Source organism: Dermacentor variabilis, chromosome 4 (assembly GCF_050947875.1).
Source record: "Dermacentor variabilis isolate Ectoservices chromosome 4, ASM5094787v1, whole genome shotgun sequence".
Taxonomy (NCBI): Eukaryota; Metazoa; Arthropoda; class Arachnida; order Ixodida; family Ixodidae; genus Dermacentor; species Dermacentor variabilis.
The window spans coordinates 85,525,536-85,546,723 of record NC_134571.1 but is presented as its reverse complement, the minus strand read 5'-3'; the positions used below and the strand labels follow the sequence as shown (position 1 = coordinate 85,546,723).

Here is a 21,188-nt window from a genome sequence, read left to right as displayed (position 1 = left end):
TGCGTGTGTGTCCGCGCGCGAGAACCTTCGAGGCAAAGTTTAGGCGCCGGTTTGCTCCGACTGCTCGGTGGCTATAATGCCGCGCCCTGCCTGTGCACGAAGAAGACCGCACCGGCTTATACAGCGCACACGCATCGGGCGGCCTTTGCTCGGGCTTTGCTCGCGTTCGCAGTCGAGCGGGCAAGCACGCGCATGTGGGCGTACGTTTGTGTGTCTCCTCGCGTGATTCCGATTGAGCACTGAGCTATTTCGAGCAAGAAGGACATTGTCCTGTTGGAGGGAACATTGAAGCCGTTTGTAGCAGCCAGCGTCGTCACCGAGAGGTTTGTTTGCAAGTGTGTGCTCAAAAAGTATCAGCTTCGGCCACAGGGAGGAGCACTGACAACGTCTGCAAAGTTTAACGATGCGCTTGGACTGTTTCGTTCGTGGTCTCTGCTCATGGGATTCAGCCACAGGGATGCTTGCCTAGCAATTCAGGAACTAATCATAGAGTCCACACGATAAATGTGTCTGTTGTGTCGGACGGAAGCAGAACGTAGCGGCCGAGCGTAGACGAACGTTTTCGTTAGCCACCAACTTAACAGTGACGCGTGCGGACTTCCCGATTCCGCAATACAAGCAAGAAGAGCCACGCGAGCTTGGTTACCGGAGCTTTTAAGGACAACAAAAAGGTGATGAGGCGTGCGCCACTACAACGTCGCAAGCCTAGCTGGAGCGCCATCGCGTACAGGCACGCGACATCGTATCTTTACGATCACACGGGCATATCAGTATCTTCCCCTTCTTTTGTGCGCCTTTCTTTATTCGAAAGCTTGCCCTTAGGCATATTACAAAACACGTTAAAAGTACACGAACAGACTTGACTCGGGCAAAAAAATCTAAAAGTGAACGATGGGCGACCAGGCCGAGAGCCTGTTGCCCGGAGGTGACGGAGACGGCTTAGATGAAGTCCTGGGCACGTCCACAGTAGGTGTTTCACTGTCACAATTTGTATTTTTGAGTCGCAAAATGGGCACGATGCTCCGTAAGGACCATGGTACTGTTGTGGCCAGACATCGGTCACAGACGGGGTGAACACCACCCCGACACGCAGCCTCCCTAACGTAACCTCCTCTAGGTGGATTAACCCACCAGGGAGGTATACCTCCCACGCGGAGGTATGAGAGCTAGTGTCGGAGCTCGTCGTTTTCCCGGATCAGTCGTTCACAGGCGTCTTCAAGAAAATGTGGAAGTGGGTATGTTGTAATCTGTGGGCGGGTTGCCATATCTGCTTCAAGGAGACCCGGCAGGGCTGCTCGAGGCACCCACTGGACGCGTACGTATCGGAATATTCGTACTGGCCGCAAAACGGTGAATGCTATCTGAGAGTAGAGTGGACCTAGATGCCCTACGTATGTCGTGGATGGCTTGAGTCGAGTCCGTGCGAACGATGAGTTGGCGATATCGAGCAGCTTGAACAGAAGGAAGCAACGCGGCCAAGCCGTCTCGTATGACGGCGAGCTTGGTGGCGCAGGATCAGCAGCATACGAGTACGTGTGGCCTGCCTCTGGTATCTATGGGCACCAGAGAGCTTTTTGAATCATGGTGACATTAACACTGGCATCAGCGTACGCTACAGCAGTCGCATCGTCTTGATTATCAGCGACGCGACGAAGGTGGGCTATACAGACGACCAACCGGGCTACACAGACGACCAAGTGGCTTATTGTCACTTAATCGTACCCTATTACACGGAGCTACATCGGGTCTCATAGAAGCTGGATTATCTATTTCATGTCTCATGTACCGGGCCAGTGAAGCAGCCTATTGCTACAGGAGATGTTCCCTTTCGCCCGCTCTCCTCCGTCGAGGCGCGCTCGTGAAGTGGTGTCGCAGCCAATGGGAATTTCGGTGCCATTTCTCGCTTATTCAGACGACGGACGCCGGCTTCTTCGCCCGATGGGCCATTTGATGCTTTCGCATCAATACAGACGCTAGAGTCTTCACATCGTCGTTGATGCTGCCGCCGGCGTTGTATACTGTCGCACTGATGGGGCATGTGCAGGTTTCGTGCCTAGGATTACAGTGCTTCTTGATACGTGTGGTCTGTTTCCATTGCAAAAAAAAAAAAAAAGCAACGAAACGAAGCCGACGCACCGTCAACTCTGCGCCCAACCGCCTCGGTGGGGGAGGAAGTACTGCGGCCTTCCGCTGCATGGAATGAGCGCACGCACCTATCAGCTTGCGCACTAGCGTTCCTGCTGAGCTTTTCTGTGCACGCTTCAGTCTGAGTAGCATAGGAATGTCAAGCTAGCGTTATGTAACGTTTCAGTGGGTGCTGACCAAAGCCGACGGTCTCCCATGCTCTTCGCTTGCCGCCCACCCCACTCTCTCCTGCGGCGATCATGATGCCAGGCTGCTTTACAGCGTTTTGAGACGGAGTGGTAGCTAGAACATCGTACCTTGTGCCCAGCAGGCGCTGTCTCGCGCGCTGCTTCGCGACAGCATGACGGCCCCTCGAGTGATTAGAACCATGGTTAAAATATCGTCCGAGGAGGTCAGGCGCAACGCTAAACCTTGCTATCGCGGTCAGTGCTACGCCTGCTCGTGGGGAAACTGTGAATAATTTTTAGCTTTCGTGATACTGATGGGCAGTGACGTAAACTTACGAAATATGCGTAGGAACTTGACGGGAATTTTGTACGAAGTTGTTCACCCGAGCACATTCGCAGTAAAATGTACCATGTAAATTTTATTGACTTTTGGTATCAAATGATCTTTTCGCACTGTAAATGCATTGAGAAAGTTTCATGAGCTGCGTTTCGCTTTATTTTTTTGGAACACTACGATGGCGTGCTTTGTGAGGTACGCCGGGCCTTTATGGAAGCAAAACATGATGCAGGTTATCAAATGTATGTACTATATTTCGGATCTTTCTAAAGCCAAAAGTCTTGCAGTGAAAAGGCAAGCAAAACTTCACGAAAGACCCTATAACCTTCTGGTAGCACAATTAGCCTTTTAGTGGGAAATATTCTTTATTAGGGAGCTGCTGTTCCTATTAAAGTGTGCAACAACTTCACCAAGTAACGTGGAAAGGCTCTGATATTGCTTTCAGAGGCGCGCGCGATGGAAATATATTATTGATGCAGATGTAGAGGCGATATTTTATGATGAATGCAGGCATTCAAGATAAAAACATTCAGCATTTGTTTTAGTGGTAGCGTAAACATTCTCAACAGGCTGGTGGCATCTCCTCCAATGAGAGTCGGTTCTCGCATTACGGCCCTGTTATATGACTTGATGGCTGACATTTTCTTTACAATTTTCTGACTTTGCAAGAGATGGGGTCTACATCAGGTTCCCAATCTGCATTCCCCTACATTTACTGCATAACTTATCTCGATTGGCAGAGCAATATGCATCGCCTTTTGCTGTTTTCTGTTTCCTCCCACCTATTTTTCACTTTGTAATAAAATCATGCACAAATTATCAGTTTTTTATATAATATTACTATTATATGGAAATTGTTTATTTACCTTAAGTTACTGTAACACTGCTCGCTATTTTATTGACTGAGAAGGCAAGAGCATCGTTATCTTTGTAGGCAGCAAGGAAAGAACCAGGAGAAGCAATTGCAATGTTGATGTTTTCTTGTTATTTTTATTACCTGCAATCATCTCTGACGTTCTTGTAGTCACAACGAAATATTTTCGCGGAATACACGTAAATAAAAACATCGTATTTGCTTCGAGGACAAGTACTTCCCTCTGCCATACACATAGGCCCAGCGTACTTCACAAAGTATGCCTGAATTCATTTTCTTGCGACGCTATAAATATACATTGTATATGAAATGCCGTGCATGCATCGTTTACGCTATTCTTTTCAAAAACTCACGCACAAATTTCAGCTTCGAGAAGCATATATGCTATGCTTGACAAAAAATAAAGAAGTTTCATGTGCAGCAGCACCTGCGATGGTTAGCACTTCGTTATCATTGATAATGAACAGGTCAAATACATCATGCTGCAGACAACAACAACAAAAAACTACAATGTGGTCGTCAATTGGCGGGAGCCTTCTTAGCAAAACGGCGTACTAAGCAACACAGTATGTTTCGTGTTTAATTATTTACTGTTGAAAGCCGTACTCTACTTTCAGAAGGACGCTGGGTGCTAATGGGTTAAGAGAGGTGAGCAACAAAGCTAAGATGCCGTGAGGGAAGTATATCAAATCTAAATGAATGAAGGAAAAGATCAACAGTTTGTCAACAGCAGGCGCCAGATTGGTTTGAACTCAATGCAGTGAGCTATCGGGAGTAATATTGGCCTGAAATGCAGTTTCGAAGAAGTCAACAGTGCAGTCTTCCACAAGCTTCGTAACCCAGAGAGCAAAACTTGATCAACTCATATCTAAAAAATAGTATGTTGTTATGATATGCAGGAAAGAAATGTTTGTCATCATAACTACGCGCTTCGCGGCTCTTGTTGAAAACAATTTATTGTGGCTCAGTGCATGCACCGTAATTAGTAACTCCATAAAAAAGCCATAGCTTGTCTGCGAGAGTGATACTTGGCGCCCTCCGAATGCAAGATTATCTTGTTCCTTTCGCGCGTTCCTCGTGAACCTTGCTTTTCTTTTCTGTCGTACACATTGCGATTGCCGCAATAAATACCGTCAATAAGTAGTTAGCGCTGTGCCTCGCTGTTTACCTATTTTTTTTTATCTTCTTTCTCACGTGGCCCGCGCACTCGCTTGCAAAAATTTTCAGAACACGAGATTCGCGCAAAAGCTGATTTCCCGCCAAGCCTCGGGGCACCTATAGCCTGGTACTCAAAGTTTCACAGGACAAAGTTTCACACAGGACAAGCGCTTGTCCTGTGTGTTTCCTTCCTCGTCCGTTGTCGTTTGCGCGGTTACATAACGCATTCCAATATCGACCACCAAGTGGCCCGCCTCTCCCTGTTAAATGTGTTGCTCGGCGGAACCTGACTGAGCGTTTTGTCCGCTCGTCGCAGATCAGCGGCATCATCACGAACACGGGCCACGGCGTCATCTTCCGCGTCTCGGACACCCTGGCGCCGGGCCTCGCGGTCAACATCTCGGGCGGCCCGCTCTCCTACCAGTACCGGTTCCACGAGCTGCACATACACTACGGCCGCTCGGACGACCGCGGCTCCGAACACACCATCGCCGGGAAGCCCTTCCCCGCCGAGGTGAGCTTGGGAGAGGGGAGGCTTTCTCTGGGCGCGATTGGAGGTGCTGCCTTCCGCGTTTAACCGTGTTATAGAATTAAAAAAAGTTTTTTCGCGCGTAGTTGATTAGTGATTAGTGATTAGTTGATTAGTGAATCACGGTTCCGGAATACCAAAAACGTCGTTCGTATCGTGCCAACTCGTTGTTGTTGATTGAATTACGAGACTCGGGGAAAGTACACACCGAAGGGTGGCTTTATTTTGATGATTGGTAGATATCGCAAAAGTAAATAAAATAAAATTAAGCAAATATAAACATTTGCAAAGCATATTTAGCGCCAGCGAACAAGGACAGAAAGGAGACGACACGCCAATGCGCTCCCTTCTGTCATTGTTCGCTGGCGCTAAATATGCTTTCCAAGGCAGTTTACCAACACGCCCAACAAATGGCAATGCCGGCATATAAAAAATGTGAGAGAAACAAAAACAAAGAAAGAAGAAACAGAGGTATAGAGAAAGGAAAGTAGAGAAGGAATAAGCTACCAAGTAACTGAAGCATGTTCGTCGACTATGTGCCTAATAGGAGCAGTCTTATTAAACCAGAAAACGCTCCAAGAACAAGGACGGGTGGCGACTTTATCTTCAAGTTCCCACGACAGCATCACATGACATCATATATTTTGACAACGCTTCCTCAGAACTCGGATAAACAAGGATTGAATTGTGTTACTAAGTAGCGGAGAACTCAACCTAGCAAGTTTGAATAACTGTTTTCCTTTGTAGCAGAAAACAATCCAGATAAACGAAGACACCTTGAAATTCATGACGTCAGACTGATGCACCACCACGGTTGGGTTCGCGCGCGAAATAATTCGAAGGAACCTTGCATTTCATTTTCTCCGATATCAACTAGTCTTGTCTGCGGAATCAATATAAGTAGTCCTAAAGAATATTTCACCAGTCTAAATTGATTTCATGCTTTCTACACTGTGTTTGTATACATACAACTAATAACTATTTTGTTCATTAGCTTTGCCTAAAAGTATAAAATAAACAAAGAAAGTTAAAAATAAATAAATAAAGACAGCATGCGCGAACTCGAGGATTGACTCGTGCGTCTTATATTAGAGACATTAAAATATTATTTCCAATACTGACCGATGCAGACATCCACATTTATTACTTGACAAAAACATATCGGATTATCCATGCGCTATGCAAGGTATGGTCAACTTACACAACGCTTTATTCCTTCTATCATTTTTTTTTCGTTGTGGGTTTTGTTTTGTTGTCTTATGTTGAATTGAAGATTCATTAGTATATAGCTGCTCTAGACCGCTCAGAAAGTTCAATGCCGAGTTTGTCCGAGAAGTGAGACTCAAGCAAACGATGATGAACAAACGACGTGACTGTCTCATCTTCTTGGGCCACAAACGTTGTCCAGCTCAAATAGAGTGATGGCAAAATTTGTGTCCCGTCTTGTAAGGTACAGGTTGACTGGATCTTAATGACTCGGTTAAGATTAAACACTGCTATTTTAATCCGCTATTGGTGTCCACACATGGCTGTCAACTACGTGTACAGACACGGTTAAATGCAGCGAATATGAAACGCTACATTCACCCTATGTCTAGCCAAAATGTGTAAAGAACAATAAGGCATTAAAATACCAGTGTATGTTTTCGGTCCAGTCTTTCTAATCCAGTGAATGTGTGTATGCCTTACCGGGAAAAGCAAATGGTCCTAGATAAAAAAAGTGAAGCCTTCTGAATTTAGCACGCAAGTACATACAAACGTTTACGGCTACTCACATGAGAGAGCAGCCGACGTTCGAACTGGAAGGGGAGCTCATCACCTGACGACGACGTGACGCTTGTGCGTGGAACGCTCTCTACGGAAATGTAGCACTTTCTTCGGGAAACGTGAAAGGCTTATATCCAATATCCACTCCCCAGAGAGGGTTGGGGAGTCTTACAGATTGGGTCCGCAGCTATAGCTGACGCTATCGTATCGGCCAGCGTACAGAAAAATGCAAAATTGAGTACAAGAATCCAAACGGAGTTTATACATTACACACGCGCTAGGTCACTGACATCATATCAAGCTACGCTAAGCTGCTTGAGTGCGCAATTTCTAAAATTTCTCTGTTAGCTTTCATGCCTTCGGTCGAGCATCTGATGTGCCGGCGCGCGGCCTATCCTCGACTTGCAAGGTATGGAGGGGGTCACCACCGCACACGATGTCAGGATAGCATTTCCCTTTATCCCCTGGTTCAGTACTTCCCAGTATGAATGCAACTAGAGACAACTATAGAAAAATTATATCAGAGATTTCAAATGTGCCGATGTACGCGAAAATTACTGGGAAACATACCTATCAAAGCTCCTGTGTCGATGTGAACGAAGCAGTGGAACTCGGGACCTTATATGAAATATAAGGATGCCCCGACCGTGACTTGGTGTCCCGGGCCATTTAATTGTTTGTTTAGTTATCTATTAATTATTTTATTATCTTTAAATAAATTATTTATTGTCAGCCTGTGCTTCTGAACACATGTGCACGAATTGTAGTTATAATGCTTATTAACTCTGGCCTCCTAATGCTTCCTTGGCCTTCTTTTTTTCTGTTACAGTTATCATTGTTCTACTTTCAAATTCAACAACATTCTCAGCATCGGGTTCGTTCGAGAGCGTTACGCGGTTAGTAGACGATGTTGCAGCTCATCAATCGAAATACGCTCTACGATAGCGCAGGAAAATGAATTACGTTGTTCAATGGATCGTGAGAAAAAAGATATTTTGAAACATTTAACAAAGCGATGAATTGTGCTAGCTGGTGAGCGTTCACAGTACTTGCGCTATGTACGGAACACGCTATAACGGGGACAAGATAAACACTGGCTGTAGGAACGAAGGCACAAAATGGCACGGAGAAGCGCAATGCTGTTTTGAAACAGCTTGGTTCATGCGGAATATGGACTTTAATTTTTGAGTGTTCAATTCTTGATGAAGTTGCACGGTGCGGGTTGCAAGTAAGTTGTTGTTGCTGTTATGGCCTCTGCACATAGCTCATATCTCATGATTTAAACCACTTTTCTTCTTTAATGATGCAGTGACCTTATTGATCAGCTGTAGCGAATGCAGATTCAGCAGATTCAGCAGCTGCGGCATAGCGGTCACCGGTAATGGCGATCTTGTAATATAAAATGAAAATATATGCGTGTTTTAAAGCGATGCTTTCATTGCCTACCCCTCCCAGCATGGTTTCGCGTTAGTTGACTGTTTTCGATCGTCACTTTCTCGCCTGATAAGCACGCGAGTCAGGCTCTAGCAAAACGGCTTACTCTGTAGAACTTCATGTAGACGCACAAAGTAATTGTCAGTGAGCGAAACTCTGTTCTGCGTAATAAAACAATTTGAAACAATTCTGTGGTTGTACGTGCCAAAGCCACGATCTTATTAAGAGGTACGCCATAGTGGAGGACTAAGGGTATAGACAATGGGTATAGAACGCAAGTATTTAAATAGGTTTCATATTTCTCTGTGACCCCCCATACACCTCTTATGGTAATTCTTCCAAAAAGCATCATACATCGTCTTCGTCAACGTGACGTTGCTGCGTCGACGGGTCACAGTGAGCATCCTCATTAACTGCTGTTTGGATTTCGGCATAGCTTGTGAACGGCGTCGCGCCCAAACACATAAACATCGCATGATATTGCACGTTGCATACGATCAAAATAAACACAATTGTGTTTGCATCGAATTTACCTGTACATCATTCAATTACCCATTTTACTAATGGGTTGCTTCACATAGATTTTGATGTGCGCGTTGAATCTTCACCTTTTTGGGTGTAACACTAACTCTGTTTCTTGTCAATACAGAAGGCCAGCTTCATAAAAATGCTGCTGTTTCCGTTTTTCTTTTCTTTTTATTATCAAGATCAAGTTTTCGTACATTCGAAGTTCTTTTCCTTAGCTTTATATTGGTACAACTTGTTTAGCTCGATATTGCGTTTTTCCAACGGCCAGGTGTACACACAGCCGACTTCATTCCAAAATTGAGGCCTAAATTGAGTTAATTGCACAGGGTGGGAAAACGGTACATAGTCTAAACTTCTCTGGCTCTTTTCTGCTGATAGTGGCCGCAAGCTCTTAATATTTTCATATCGCCGACCTAGAAGCGCAATCGGGCGTTTGCGTACGAGGCGTCAAGCGCGGTCAGGGCGTGAATATTTAGTTCTCAAGACGCGAAGTCGCGAGGAATCGGAGCTGCATGTATTTTATGCATGTAAAGTGGCTCGAGTTTAGGGAACGCGCTTCCGTAGGGTGGTTGTGCCTGTCAGGCAACACGTAACTTCCGATGTGTTTTTTTTTCCCGGCCGTAACAAATCAAAATTGATTGATGGTGTTTCTACCGCGCAAAGTTTTTTGCCAGTCGAGTAATCAATTTATCGACAAAGAGGAGCGGAAGCGCTCGATATTATTGGAGTAAAAGTGAGCTAGGAGGGCACAGAAAAAAAAAGGGCAGTTGTTCCAAGGTTGTTCTATGAGTTCTTTTTTTCTATCTAGTTTGTGAAAAGTAAAAAAAAAGAACAATTCGTGTTAATCCTACCTGTACGAAAATTTCTCTCATATACTTATGTGGTTGGTTCCGTTTAGTTCTAGAAAAAGAAATGAAGCAGTACAGCTGTATTTGGCCCACAGTTAATCAACTTTACCTAGACTAGCAACTTCAAGTATTGCTGCGTCTAAGCAGACTTTGTTATAATAAATACAGTGCAGTTAGGTGAGATAAAAAAGAAACACTGTGAGCATACGCACGTTAACTGTGGACTAGCATCTGGTGATGCCGTCGCTCAGTTATACACATCCGTATGGTAATCTTCACATAGTAAGCATGGAAGACGGGCGAAAAATATCTCAAAACAAGATCACGAGTTGCTAGGTCCAGTCTTCGCCGCAGGTATTCAAAGGCGATAATTCTACCATTCGTCTTCCCCTTGTAGTCAGCAAGAGGAGAACTACCGCACTACCAGACCTAATGAACAACGTGAAAAATAGATAACTATGCTGAAACATAAACAATCTGTTTTCAGTATATTCAAAGGATACAACTAGAACCGTGACAGGGAGCACTGCGTCGTGGCATGTGAACCAATTCTAAAATAAAAGCAAACCCTATTAAAGAAATGCGCATTCCCCAGCGACTCCGTATTCAATATCCCCATATAATTAATGGGAATGTATGTACTTTCGTATAGAGTACCAAGTCATCATGTGAAATTCCTGAGTTGTGTGGTTGGTTTGTTTAGTTCTAGAAATTGAGCAGTACGGCTGTCTTTACTCCGCGGTATTTCGTTTCGATTTAGACTAGGAGCTCCAAGTATTGCTGCGTCTAAGCAAGCTTGAAATAGGAAACACAGTCACAGTGGACTCAGGTGAGAGAAAAAAAAAAAAAACACTCTAAACATACGCGCTGATTATAGGGTTTAGGACGCCTCTCGGTGGCCGCTACGGGAACTTCTAGCTCGAGACGCGCGACGTGTGGTCTGAACAACGGTGGGAGTCTCCAGTTGGCCAGACCTAAACCTCGGCTGTGCTAAGTGGTTTCTGTGTCACGCTTGGAGGCCTTGGTTGAGTCCTGGAATCGAAGTTGTCGCGGTTGGTCATGTGGGATATAGATTTCTTTTTTTTTCTCAATCTAAATGTGACAGATGGTCTTGACCACGTGTCCGAAGCTGACGACAGGTCTTATCAGTTTATAGCCTTCTCGAATCCGCGAAAAGAAAAGAAAAAAAAATGACACACCACATTTTTTTAAAGTCTCTTCCTCATACGAACTGTCCTTTTACAAACCTGAAAAGCCGATTGTTTGAGTAAATGCCCAGTTCAAACGCGCGCACTGGCTTGTCGACGTACGTAGAGAGATGGCCGCCTGCATAAGTTCTGTTTTTTTTTAAACGTTATAACGGCGTTTGTTTACCTTGACAGAATGGTAAATTTGTGAAACTGTTGGCTATGTTCTTACTGCATCCCAGGTTGCGACGTTCTGTCGTAAAATTCGAAAAATAGGTCGTGAGCGTCCTTCATCGTCTTCGGTGACATAACCTCCTCTCACGAATTAGGGTCCAGATTTTCGAAAACTGCTGGCAACTTATTGATTGAGCCATATGGTGCCTCGTGTATGCAGCTTCAATGCAAAACAGTCTTTTTTTTATTGCATCGGCTTTAATTCCGAAAATGATAAAAGGCGAAAGTCTGCGTTGATATGAACAATGGCTCTGTAGAACATTTATGATAAATGGCTCAGTGTAAAACGGGCTACTCAGTGAGAAAGAGGTTATATAAGAGGCTGCGGTTAGAGCCGCTGCTTATAATTCATTCGACTTCCGCTCATCAATCTTTTACGCCGTTCGACAAGTACTATTGTTCGGCAATATTAATCGTCATTCCTTTTAGATGGCAAACAATACCGATAGTGAGTTGCGCCTACCGCAGCTCGCTATCGGTATTGTTGATAACTATGTGGCCATGGAAACGGCATTTTCTGACGTGCACAGAGCACGCAGTGCTGTACAAAAGCTGCACGGCGTAAAAGAAGTTCTGCGATTTTAGGCGTTCAGTAGTAATCCTTGTAGAGGGTTACGCCGGCGGCCAGCAAAGACAGTGAATGCCGTCGTGAATTGCTTTGTGACACATTTTTCTCGTTCTTCGGCCCCATCCACCTCGTGAGGGTAGCAAACCAAGGACAGCACGGTTAATGCTCGCGCCTTTCTTTTTCTCTCTCAGTCGCGCTCTTCGTTGCGCAACTTCTTTGATACAAATGGCCTAGATTTAAAGATACCATAGGGTAAATAAAGCCATATATCACCTCCTTCTAGATTGCCCACATCACGACACACCAAGATGCCGACTTAAATCAGCGCTAAGTAAATTAGACCGCAGACCTTTCAGTTTAAGGAAACTTTTGGGCCCTTGGCCAACAACGGCCTTGCAGAAGAGCGCTTTAAAAGCACTAAAGACTTTTTTTGAAGACAGCGGCATCGTTGGACGTTATTAGTGCTTTCATTGTTCTGTTCATTTGAATGTCACTCTATCTATCCATCTGTTTGGGAATTACGTTATGTTGACTGCTTTGTTGTGACTGTATGTGCTAATATATTTACACGATGTATATACCACCCGCTGACTTGACAATGTGTTATTAGGCGACGGTATCGTTTGTACTTTTGAGACTTTCGACTACATAAGTGGGGAGACATTTGCCATGTATATTGTATGTACCCCGCTGACCCGCTGACCCGCTGACTAGAAAATGTGCTATTAGGTGACAGTATCGTTTGTACTTTTGAGACTTTCGACTACATAAGTGTGGAGACATTTGCCATGTATATTGTATGTACCCGCTGACCCGCTGACTAGAAATGTGCTATTAGGCGACAGTATCGTTTGTACTTTTGAGACTTTCGACTACATAGGTGTGGAGACATAGGTGTGCTTGTGTGAAAAGATTATTTGATATGTAATTGTGAACCCTCAATGATGTATGACAGAACCACCCAAGAGATAAGGAGTAGCCGGCGCCTTAAATTGCGCGCCACCATCTCCTTATATCATATCAATAAAAAAAAAAGCCGAATGGAATCGCAAATAAACGTGAGTGGCGAACCATTCGTCGCTTGTGCAAACAAGGACAACAGGACAACAAAGGACAACAAAAACGGAGCACGACACCCGCTGTTCACAATGAATGCTTCCCTTCAATCTGCTGATTCAGCGCTATTGCGAACATACTGATTATCCTGCTTGATTTTGTCCTCGCTTTTTGCAGAGCGCCGCGTAGCGTATACACTGAATGTTTACTGACTCGTTTGGATTTCGATTCTAATTCGTAAATCAGCGCGAGAGTTCAGCATTGCGGATACACGCAGGTATTGTCTAAATCTCGTGGCAAACAACAAGGATTAGGTAAGTATGCGCTGGTTCTTAAGGCTGCTCGCATTCAGTTTTATCGTGCATTCTTTCGACTCCGCGAAACGGACCTACTGACACGAGATGAAAACAAAATGGAGGCATCGAATGTTTAGTGATGCCAGCGCCATGACGCCTTGCGGGTTCTGTGGCAAACTACTGGGTCACTGTAAGGCGCGTGTCCGCTGGTCACGTCGCCTACCGTATTTCACTAAATCACCGAGAAACGTCTGTGGACCATTGGACCACGGTTATAGTGATGAAGCTCAACCTATACGTGATCTGCGTGGACAGTCTGGATGTAAGAGATGGAGCAGAAAGCTTTGTGGGTGACCCCCGTAGCTTAATAATTCTAGCAGTCATGGTCTTCGGCTGGCATAAAATTAAGATTTCTTTTCTTTCCTGGCACCACTGTCTAGCACTTAAGTCCCCGTGTATTAAATTTATTGCGCTTCCTTTTTTGCCAGGAACAACATGATTACCAATGGAGAACTGTTGCAGAGCTATGCCCGCTGGTAACTGTATGTTAGAGGTTGGGTTGGAAATGCTTGCGATGCGACGTATCCTCCTGTATCTTCTTGTCTTTCCCATTGGCGCGTGATATAAGTTCGTAACACCAGTGCTGTAGACGCGTTGCAATGGCAATTCGCTAGAGGCTAATGATTGATAGTACTATATAAGCTGAACTACAGTCAAAAGCTTCAAAGCTAAGCGCGAGGACATGGCTATCAGAAGGATGCAGACGTTACGTTTCATGGGCAACTTGCCTTTCACTTTGCGAATTTCTGCCCACTAGCGCTTGTCTGACTCATTCGATAGATTTCTCGTTCAACTAGAGCATCTATTTGATCAAAAAGATTGCGAGAACGTATAAGTTATCACTACAGCCCCCGGGCAACCACTACGCTTACATTTCTGACAGAAGAACGACATAAAGTCACGTCACTTAGAAAGGTCACATACAGCCCCACCGTGCAATCGGCAATGTTGTGCTAAATATGGAGGTTACTGTCTGTTCACTGGCAACATTGCATTTGCTCAGTCAAAATTTGACAGGCAGAAGAACACTTAAGAACGTCATGTACTGGTGGCTCCTGTTAGATGGCCGAAATCGTAAAGTCTCCGCTTCGATGGAGGAAATAATTGTGACTTCGGTAACTTACGGTCACTATACCTTCGAATAGCTCTCCCCCGTTTCAACCTCCGGCACCTGGACCTCTCCGCATACACAAGCATTAGGCAGCCCTTCCCAATAACGCCTGCATGCGTCCCTTCCTCGTCGCCTCGACTACACTCGCCCCAGTTACGTCGAAAATTAAAACGTGCTACATTTTCTCCCCGCGATATTCGTACTTCAACAAGAGTACATCGAGGTATTTTGTTTGTCAGACAGTACTGGGACTCGGACGCTGTGCTGGTAGTGGAATGTGTCTCCCTCGCGCACAGGTAAACATTTGCTTTCGGCAGTCAGGTCACGAAATACTCGGTGAATTAAATTACTCGGTGCTCAGACGGCGCAGTGGAAAACAAGACTACTAAAAGAAAAGTCTATCAAATGCTGTAGCAAACTTGAAAACACCATGTCCAGTTCAAAACTAAACATTCGATTTACTACGTATATACGACTTCAATTCAGATATAAGCGATGTACCACGTAAACTGAACTCGATGCGCTTGTCGGTACTACGCACAGTACACTGTTGGCTTCGAATAGTGAGAAATGTACCGTACAAGCTCGCGTGTGCTTCTTTTTGTTATGTCCAGTATTTCGTCTCAAAATGCCGCGAAGTTGATCCGAAACGACCATTTAATATACGAGGAAACCGTCCACGCCCTCATTATGTTCGAACACTGGAACGATAATTCGTCTCGCGCTGCTTGGTTTCGCATATACTGTACTTAAGCAAGTAACATGTTCGTAGGCCAAAACACACCACACATCACATGTCACAAACACGTGTCACCATTCAAGCAGTCACCTGTAGCATACAACGGCAACAAGCTTCATATGCCTGCATGCCAGATTTATGCCGGATTTTTTTTTTATCTGTGTTTGGAGCCATAGCTTCAATTATATAATACGGCGCCTATTGTAGAGCCTGTCCGCTTGGTTTCTGTCAATCCGTTTTCTAAATCGAACACTCAAACTGAGAACATGGTAGAGTGTATAAAGGAAACAGATAATGATGCCAAGGAAAGCATAGGGGAGATAAACCAAAGTTTCTTTATTGAAATATAGAAATAATAAGAACAGGCGAAATTAATTTGAACGTAAAGAGAACTTGCCGCCGGTGTAAATTGTATGTAAAATTAATTTACCGCCGGTGAAAGCCCAACCGACCGGACCTTTTCCATTACGCGTGCGATGTTGTGTAACAAATGCGCCACGGCAACGGCAATCCCTCGGTCCATTTTTTCGGGCATTCTTCAGAATCAGAATTTATTGTTAGAAGTTGAGTCATATTACAAGCATTTAGTATACAGAAGGATGTTCAAAGACTGTATCGGGGCTTCCTGTACAGAAACAGCTATGATAGTTGTCATCTCAAAACACCCTTAGCACATAATGACCGCATCAACAACCAACACAGAAGCACAACCAACAAGAAAAGAACGTCAAGAGAGCAAAATACATAACTGATTACAAAGGTTGAGCATATCTCACGGTAGCAAGAAAAATTGTATGGGGGAAAAATACCAACAGTTCATTTATAAGTTTATTTTTGTACAATAGCTGTCCCGGGGAGTGTTAGCCAGCGCTACTCGTGCAAATTATCTGCTCGTCCGCTTTCATTTCCCATCTCAAATTTTCATTTCGAGTTTCAAGTTCTATTGAAACCATAGTTAATTTCCCCTTCGCTTCCCCTGGCTTAATCGTCTGCCGGCTTCATTTGGCTGCGACTAATAAAATAAGCGAGCCCCTCGGTTCTGCTTCTTCTCCTCTCTGGTTAAGCACAGCCTTCGCGCGGTGGAAGGCGCCTCGGGCCGTACAACCATTCTGACTGACGTCACCGCATGTTACGTTCGACTTCAAATATTATTACACCGATGCTTTCGGCCAGCATACACGTGAAGGCTTGCACAGATTCAAGTACTACTGGAACGGCGGAGCAAAAAGAAAAAGAAAGAGCGAGCAACGACTGTTCGCCGTCACTGGGGCGCTTGTATAGTTGACTCGCGGCAAACTGAAATTCAAATGGGACGACGGGCGAACGCTCGAACAGGGGAGAGTGCCACCCACAGCCGCAAGTATTATTCCATCCGTGTTGCGGCGTGGGCGGAGCGACCAACAACACTCGACAGAAAAATAACGCGGCGCAAGAGAAACAAAATCGAACCACTCAAGTGCGAAGAGACAAAAATGACTGCCGCTTCATTGAAATGCAGTGCGTAACGCGGCAAGTGCTGCCATCAATATTACATTCGCGCAACGTTCTCATCGACCTTTAGTCTCGGCCATGTTTTTGTTCGCCTTTTATTTGTCCCGAACGCTCGGCGCGTTCGCTGTGGTGATGTATATATATATATGTAAGTTCATGTCTTTTTTTTTCTTTTTTCATTCTTACTTTGGCGAGGTAGAATCGTTTGGGTTGTTACTCGGGCCCCGCTGCGCTCATGCGCTTGCGCCAAAAATCGACAGCATGGGACGGTGTTCGGGGCCGCGCCAGACCTCACCACTCTACTGCCAGCTTCCGCTTTTCGGGTCACGTGACGAAGACGAGCGAGTCAAAAGTTCACCGCCGAAGTCCCGCATCACTGCTTACAATTTATGTTTCCTATTTCTTTTTTTTTTCTGGCCTTGGCGGATATACATTTATTTAGCAATTCTCTGTCGCTCTCTTGTTCTCCTCGGCTCGTGCGTTTCGTGTTCTGAACGAGTTCTCCTCCACTGTCAACTTTCTTTTTCTTTTTCTTTTTTTTTTTTCATGTCGCGATCGATGGCAATCGACGGCAGGGCACTTCGATTGTCCGCCACATTGAGGAAGTGCTCGACGGCTCGGCCGGTGAAACGCCGAGGTTTCGCCGGTGATTACGCATTGGCGTGATGTTTTCACCAGTCATATGAACTTGGGAACAATTCGACCTCTCGGCGTTGCTCAATTTCGTTCCTCTCTCTCTTCATCTCTCGCTGTCGCTCGCAGAAGGGTGCCACCAGAGGCACTGCGCAATCGTTGAAAGCGCGCTCGACGCCGCGTGCTGTGCAAACTCAGCGCTGCAACAAAACTGCGCCAACTTAACGTAGAACGACCGTGGCCAAAGTAAACTAATCAAAGTTGTACTGCGTTGCTGCTGCCATGGGCTGCTGTTCTTATATTTATTTTCCTCTTCCGCTATAAGGCGGGAAAGTTGCTCAGAAACTTACCATTAAGAAAAAAAAGCTCAAAGAAAATTCGCGCGAATGACAACTCGAGGACAGTAACGGCAGGAGCTGTACTACGCACAGCTCAGTAGTATATGGTAATGCTTGCTATATTCTGTTGCGTAATTTGTAGTTTCGATCACTATGTCAATTCTTTTTTTCGCCCATCCTGCTTGGTCTTCGGAATGCAGGATGTACCAAATAAAAATAACAATTAAAAAGTTTGCGTCTCTGTGGTGTGTGTTTGCGTGCTCAGAAGTGTTAGATGACGGAAGTGGTAGCATCGACTTGTTGTGATAGCTGGTTCTGATGTTGAAATGTGCATTTGAAGGCGCTCTTGGCACTGTGGGTGCACAAAAAAACAAAAATAATGCTGCCTATCTTCACAGTTGTGTACAGTTATCAAGCAGTAACAGTGACAAGTAAAATTTGAATCGTTTCGCGCAACTGTGCTCTTACATAGTCTTTTATCGGTGTCGTGCTTAGTCACCGTTCGATCTTGGCATTGTTGGCGCTGTGATGCAGCCTCTTTCGTGCCCATTGCAGAATCTTGGTGCCTGTAGTGTTGGAAATTCAGTCGTCAAAACAGCGCTGCAGTGATGTCATTTAGAAGGTTTTCATTTTGCGTCTGTGTATTAGAAGAGAGAAAGGAGGGGGGGTAAAAGACAGGGAATCCTCATTTGGGAAAGAGTTGAGCACCAGAGAATGGTCCCAAATTATGACTAAAATGTTTACGGCAAGTATGTCATCTAATGGCGAAAAGTGTTTGTGCCGTCTCGACAGGGGTGACTCTGTCATGGCAGCGACACGTCAGGTGTACGTCAAAAAAAGTGTCAATATGACATAATCGACGTTGCTGTGATGACGGGGTGTCAAACTGCAGTACAGAAATTTCTGTCGCTTCAGCGGAAACTTCTGGCGTGACTACAGCAGTACATTTCAAGATATGACATATATTTCTTCCGCGAGGGCAAGAGCTTCCTGTTTTTTTTCGTCAGAATTTACCAACGCATATTCATACTTCATGAATGCTTCGTAAGTGCTAATCGCAACCATATGAAGCCAATGGATAATGAAGCCGTGGAAAGCATAGAGGAAGATACCTCTAGACTTTCTTTTTTTTATTTTCAAGTGTATAAATGACAAATCAAAGAGAAACGAAAGTGGACGAAGAAACAATTAACTTGCCGCGAGTGGGAGCCGAAACCGCAACCTTCGCATTATGGGTGCGATAGAGTAATAATTGTGTTACGGCGGCGCCTGTGTCGACGTCGATTTTCTTGGGTATTTACGTGTGTGTCACCCTGGGAGGGTTAGCCAGCACCACTCCCGCCATCGCGGCGAATGTGAAAAATCCTGTTTGATCGATGGCTCCACGTTGTACGTGAATTAACTTTATGATAAGGCAGCTGATCAATAAACTTTCAAATGCTACCTGAAGGCAGCAGACTTACCGGATTCGAGATCCTCTCGGATTTCGGTCAAGGGTCTAAAAAGAAAAAGTGGTAGGTGCGCATATGCAAGACTCTTTTGAAAGTTTCTATGTGGTACGCTTGCAAGGAGGTGCCCTGTCGTCTGTCACACACGTTTTAACTCGGCTTTAAGGTGCTTTATGGCCATGACTTAAGAACACATTACTGGGCAGTGACCTTAGAGTAGATACTGCCTGGTTTATCAGAGTGGACACGTGAAACGAGAGAAGACGATGTGCATAGCCTCGGGTATCTCCGGTCACATTACTATATGCAGCGAAGTAGCAGAACGATGGGCGATTCAATACGGTCAACAGTAGTGCTATAGACCGCATTGGGTAGTGCATGTCGACTAGAGGTTATCATGAACGTGCAGACAGTACAACGCATAAATGCGATGATTCCTACATTCGACTGCGCTCTCAGAGTATCAACGACCTGTCTATTGTGCGTTTAGGCAATTTTCACGGTTCTTCCGCTACATAGAGCACACATGCCTTTAGAATGATCATCATCATAATAGTTATGATCATCATCGGCCTATTTTTATGTCCACTGCAGGATCAATTAAGGCTTTGCCCTGCGATATTCTATTATCCCTGTCTTGAACTAGCTGATACCAACCTAGCGCCGGCAAAATTCCTAATTTCCACCGTCCTCGACTGCACCTAATTCCTAATTTTCCGCCGTCCTCGCCTGCAATTCCCTTTCCTTGGCCCCCATTCTGTAACTCTAGTGTTTCACCGGTTATCTACCCTACCCATTACATGGCCTGCCCAGCTCCATTCCTTTCCCTTAATGTCAAGTGGAATACCAATTATTCCCCTTAGCTCTTTGATTCACACCGCTATCTTCCTGTGTCTTAACTCCACGCCTAACAATTTTCACTCCATTGCTCTTCGCGTGGTCCGTAACTTGTTCTCGAGCTTCTTTGTTAACCTCCAGGTTTCTACCCCATATGTTAGTACCCGTAGAATGCAATGATTGCACACTTTCCTTTCAACAAAAGTGGCAAGCTTCGAATGAGGATTTGCTGATGCCTACCGTATGCACTTCATTCCATTTCTATTATTCTGTGAGCTTTATTCGCATGAGCAAGGTCCCCTGTGAGTGACTGACCTAGATAAACGTACTCATGCGCAGACTCTAGAGGCTGACTGGCGATAATTAATTATTGTTCCCTTGCCAGGCTATTGAACATTGCCTTTGTCTTTTGCATATTAATCTTCAACCCTACTTTTACACTTTCTCGGTTAAGCTCCTCAATCATTTGTTGAAATTCATTCCCAGGGTTGCTGAACAGGACAATGTCACCTGCAAACCGAAGGTTGTTGAGATATTCGCCGTTGATCCTCGCTCCTAAACCTTCCCAGTCTAATAGCTTCAATATCACTGGAGAAATTGTGTCTCCTGGCCAGATCCCTTTCCTGACAGGTATTTTTCCGCTTTTTTTGTGAAGAAGCAAGGTAGCTGTGCAATCTTTGCAGATATTTTCCCAAGATATTCGCGCATGCCTCCAGTTCTCCTTGACTGCGCAATGCCTCCACGACTGCAGGTATCTCTACTGAATCAAATGTATTTTCGTGAACTGTGAATGCCATTAGACATGTTGATTGTACTCCGCAGAGTTGTCAATTGCCTGATTGATGACATGCAGCTGATCCATTGCAGAATATCCCTTTCTGAAGCCAGCCTGTTTTCTTGGTTGATTGAAGTCAAGTGTTGCCCTGATTCCATCGAAAGTTATGTCCGTGAATACGTTACACAATACTGAAATCAAGCTAATGGGGCTATAATTCTTCAAATCTTTAATGCCTCCCTTTTTATAGATTTGTAGAAAGTTGTCATTCTTCCAGCTCTCTGGTACACGTGAAGTCGTGAGGTATTGCGCATGAAGGGCCGCAAGCATTTTAGGCATGATATCTCCTCCATCATTGTTTAATTCTACTGTTATTCCACTTTGCCCGAGGCACCTCTTACAAGGCCCCTTTAACTTCATTGATAGTTATAAAAGGAGCCTCTGTTCATCACTAGTTCCAACGCCGGAAAGATTGAGGAAGCAGTAAGAAATTGGCGCAGAAGCATACAATCAGAGAGAAAAGCTCAGCATAGGACGTGCGAATATGTATGCAGCGAAAGATAAGCAGGGTAATGTCATAAGCAATTTTTATCATATAGTAAAACCAGCAAAGAATTCATACACTGAC

The 21,188-nt window shown here is 44.8% G+C and overlaps 1 protein-coding gene across 1 annotated transcript in view; it reads left to right on the top strand.

Annotated features, from left to right (window-relative positions):
• The window catches only part of CARPB (Carbonic anhydrase-related protein B), a 259,795-nt gene that overhangs the window by 175,396 nt on the left and 63,211 nt on the right, over window positions 1-21,188 (top strand). The window contains exon 4 of the mRNA XM_075689676.1: window positions 4,998-5,195. Coding sequence (XP_075545791.1) covers window positions 4,998-5,195 — 198 coding nt within the window. The remainder of the gene's footprint in view (window positions 1-4,997; window positions 5,196-21,188) is intronic.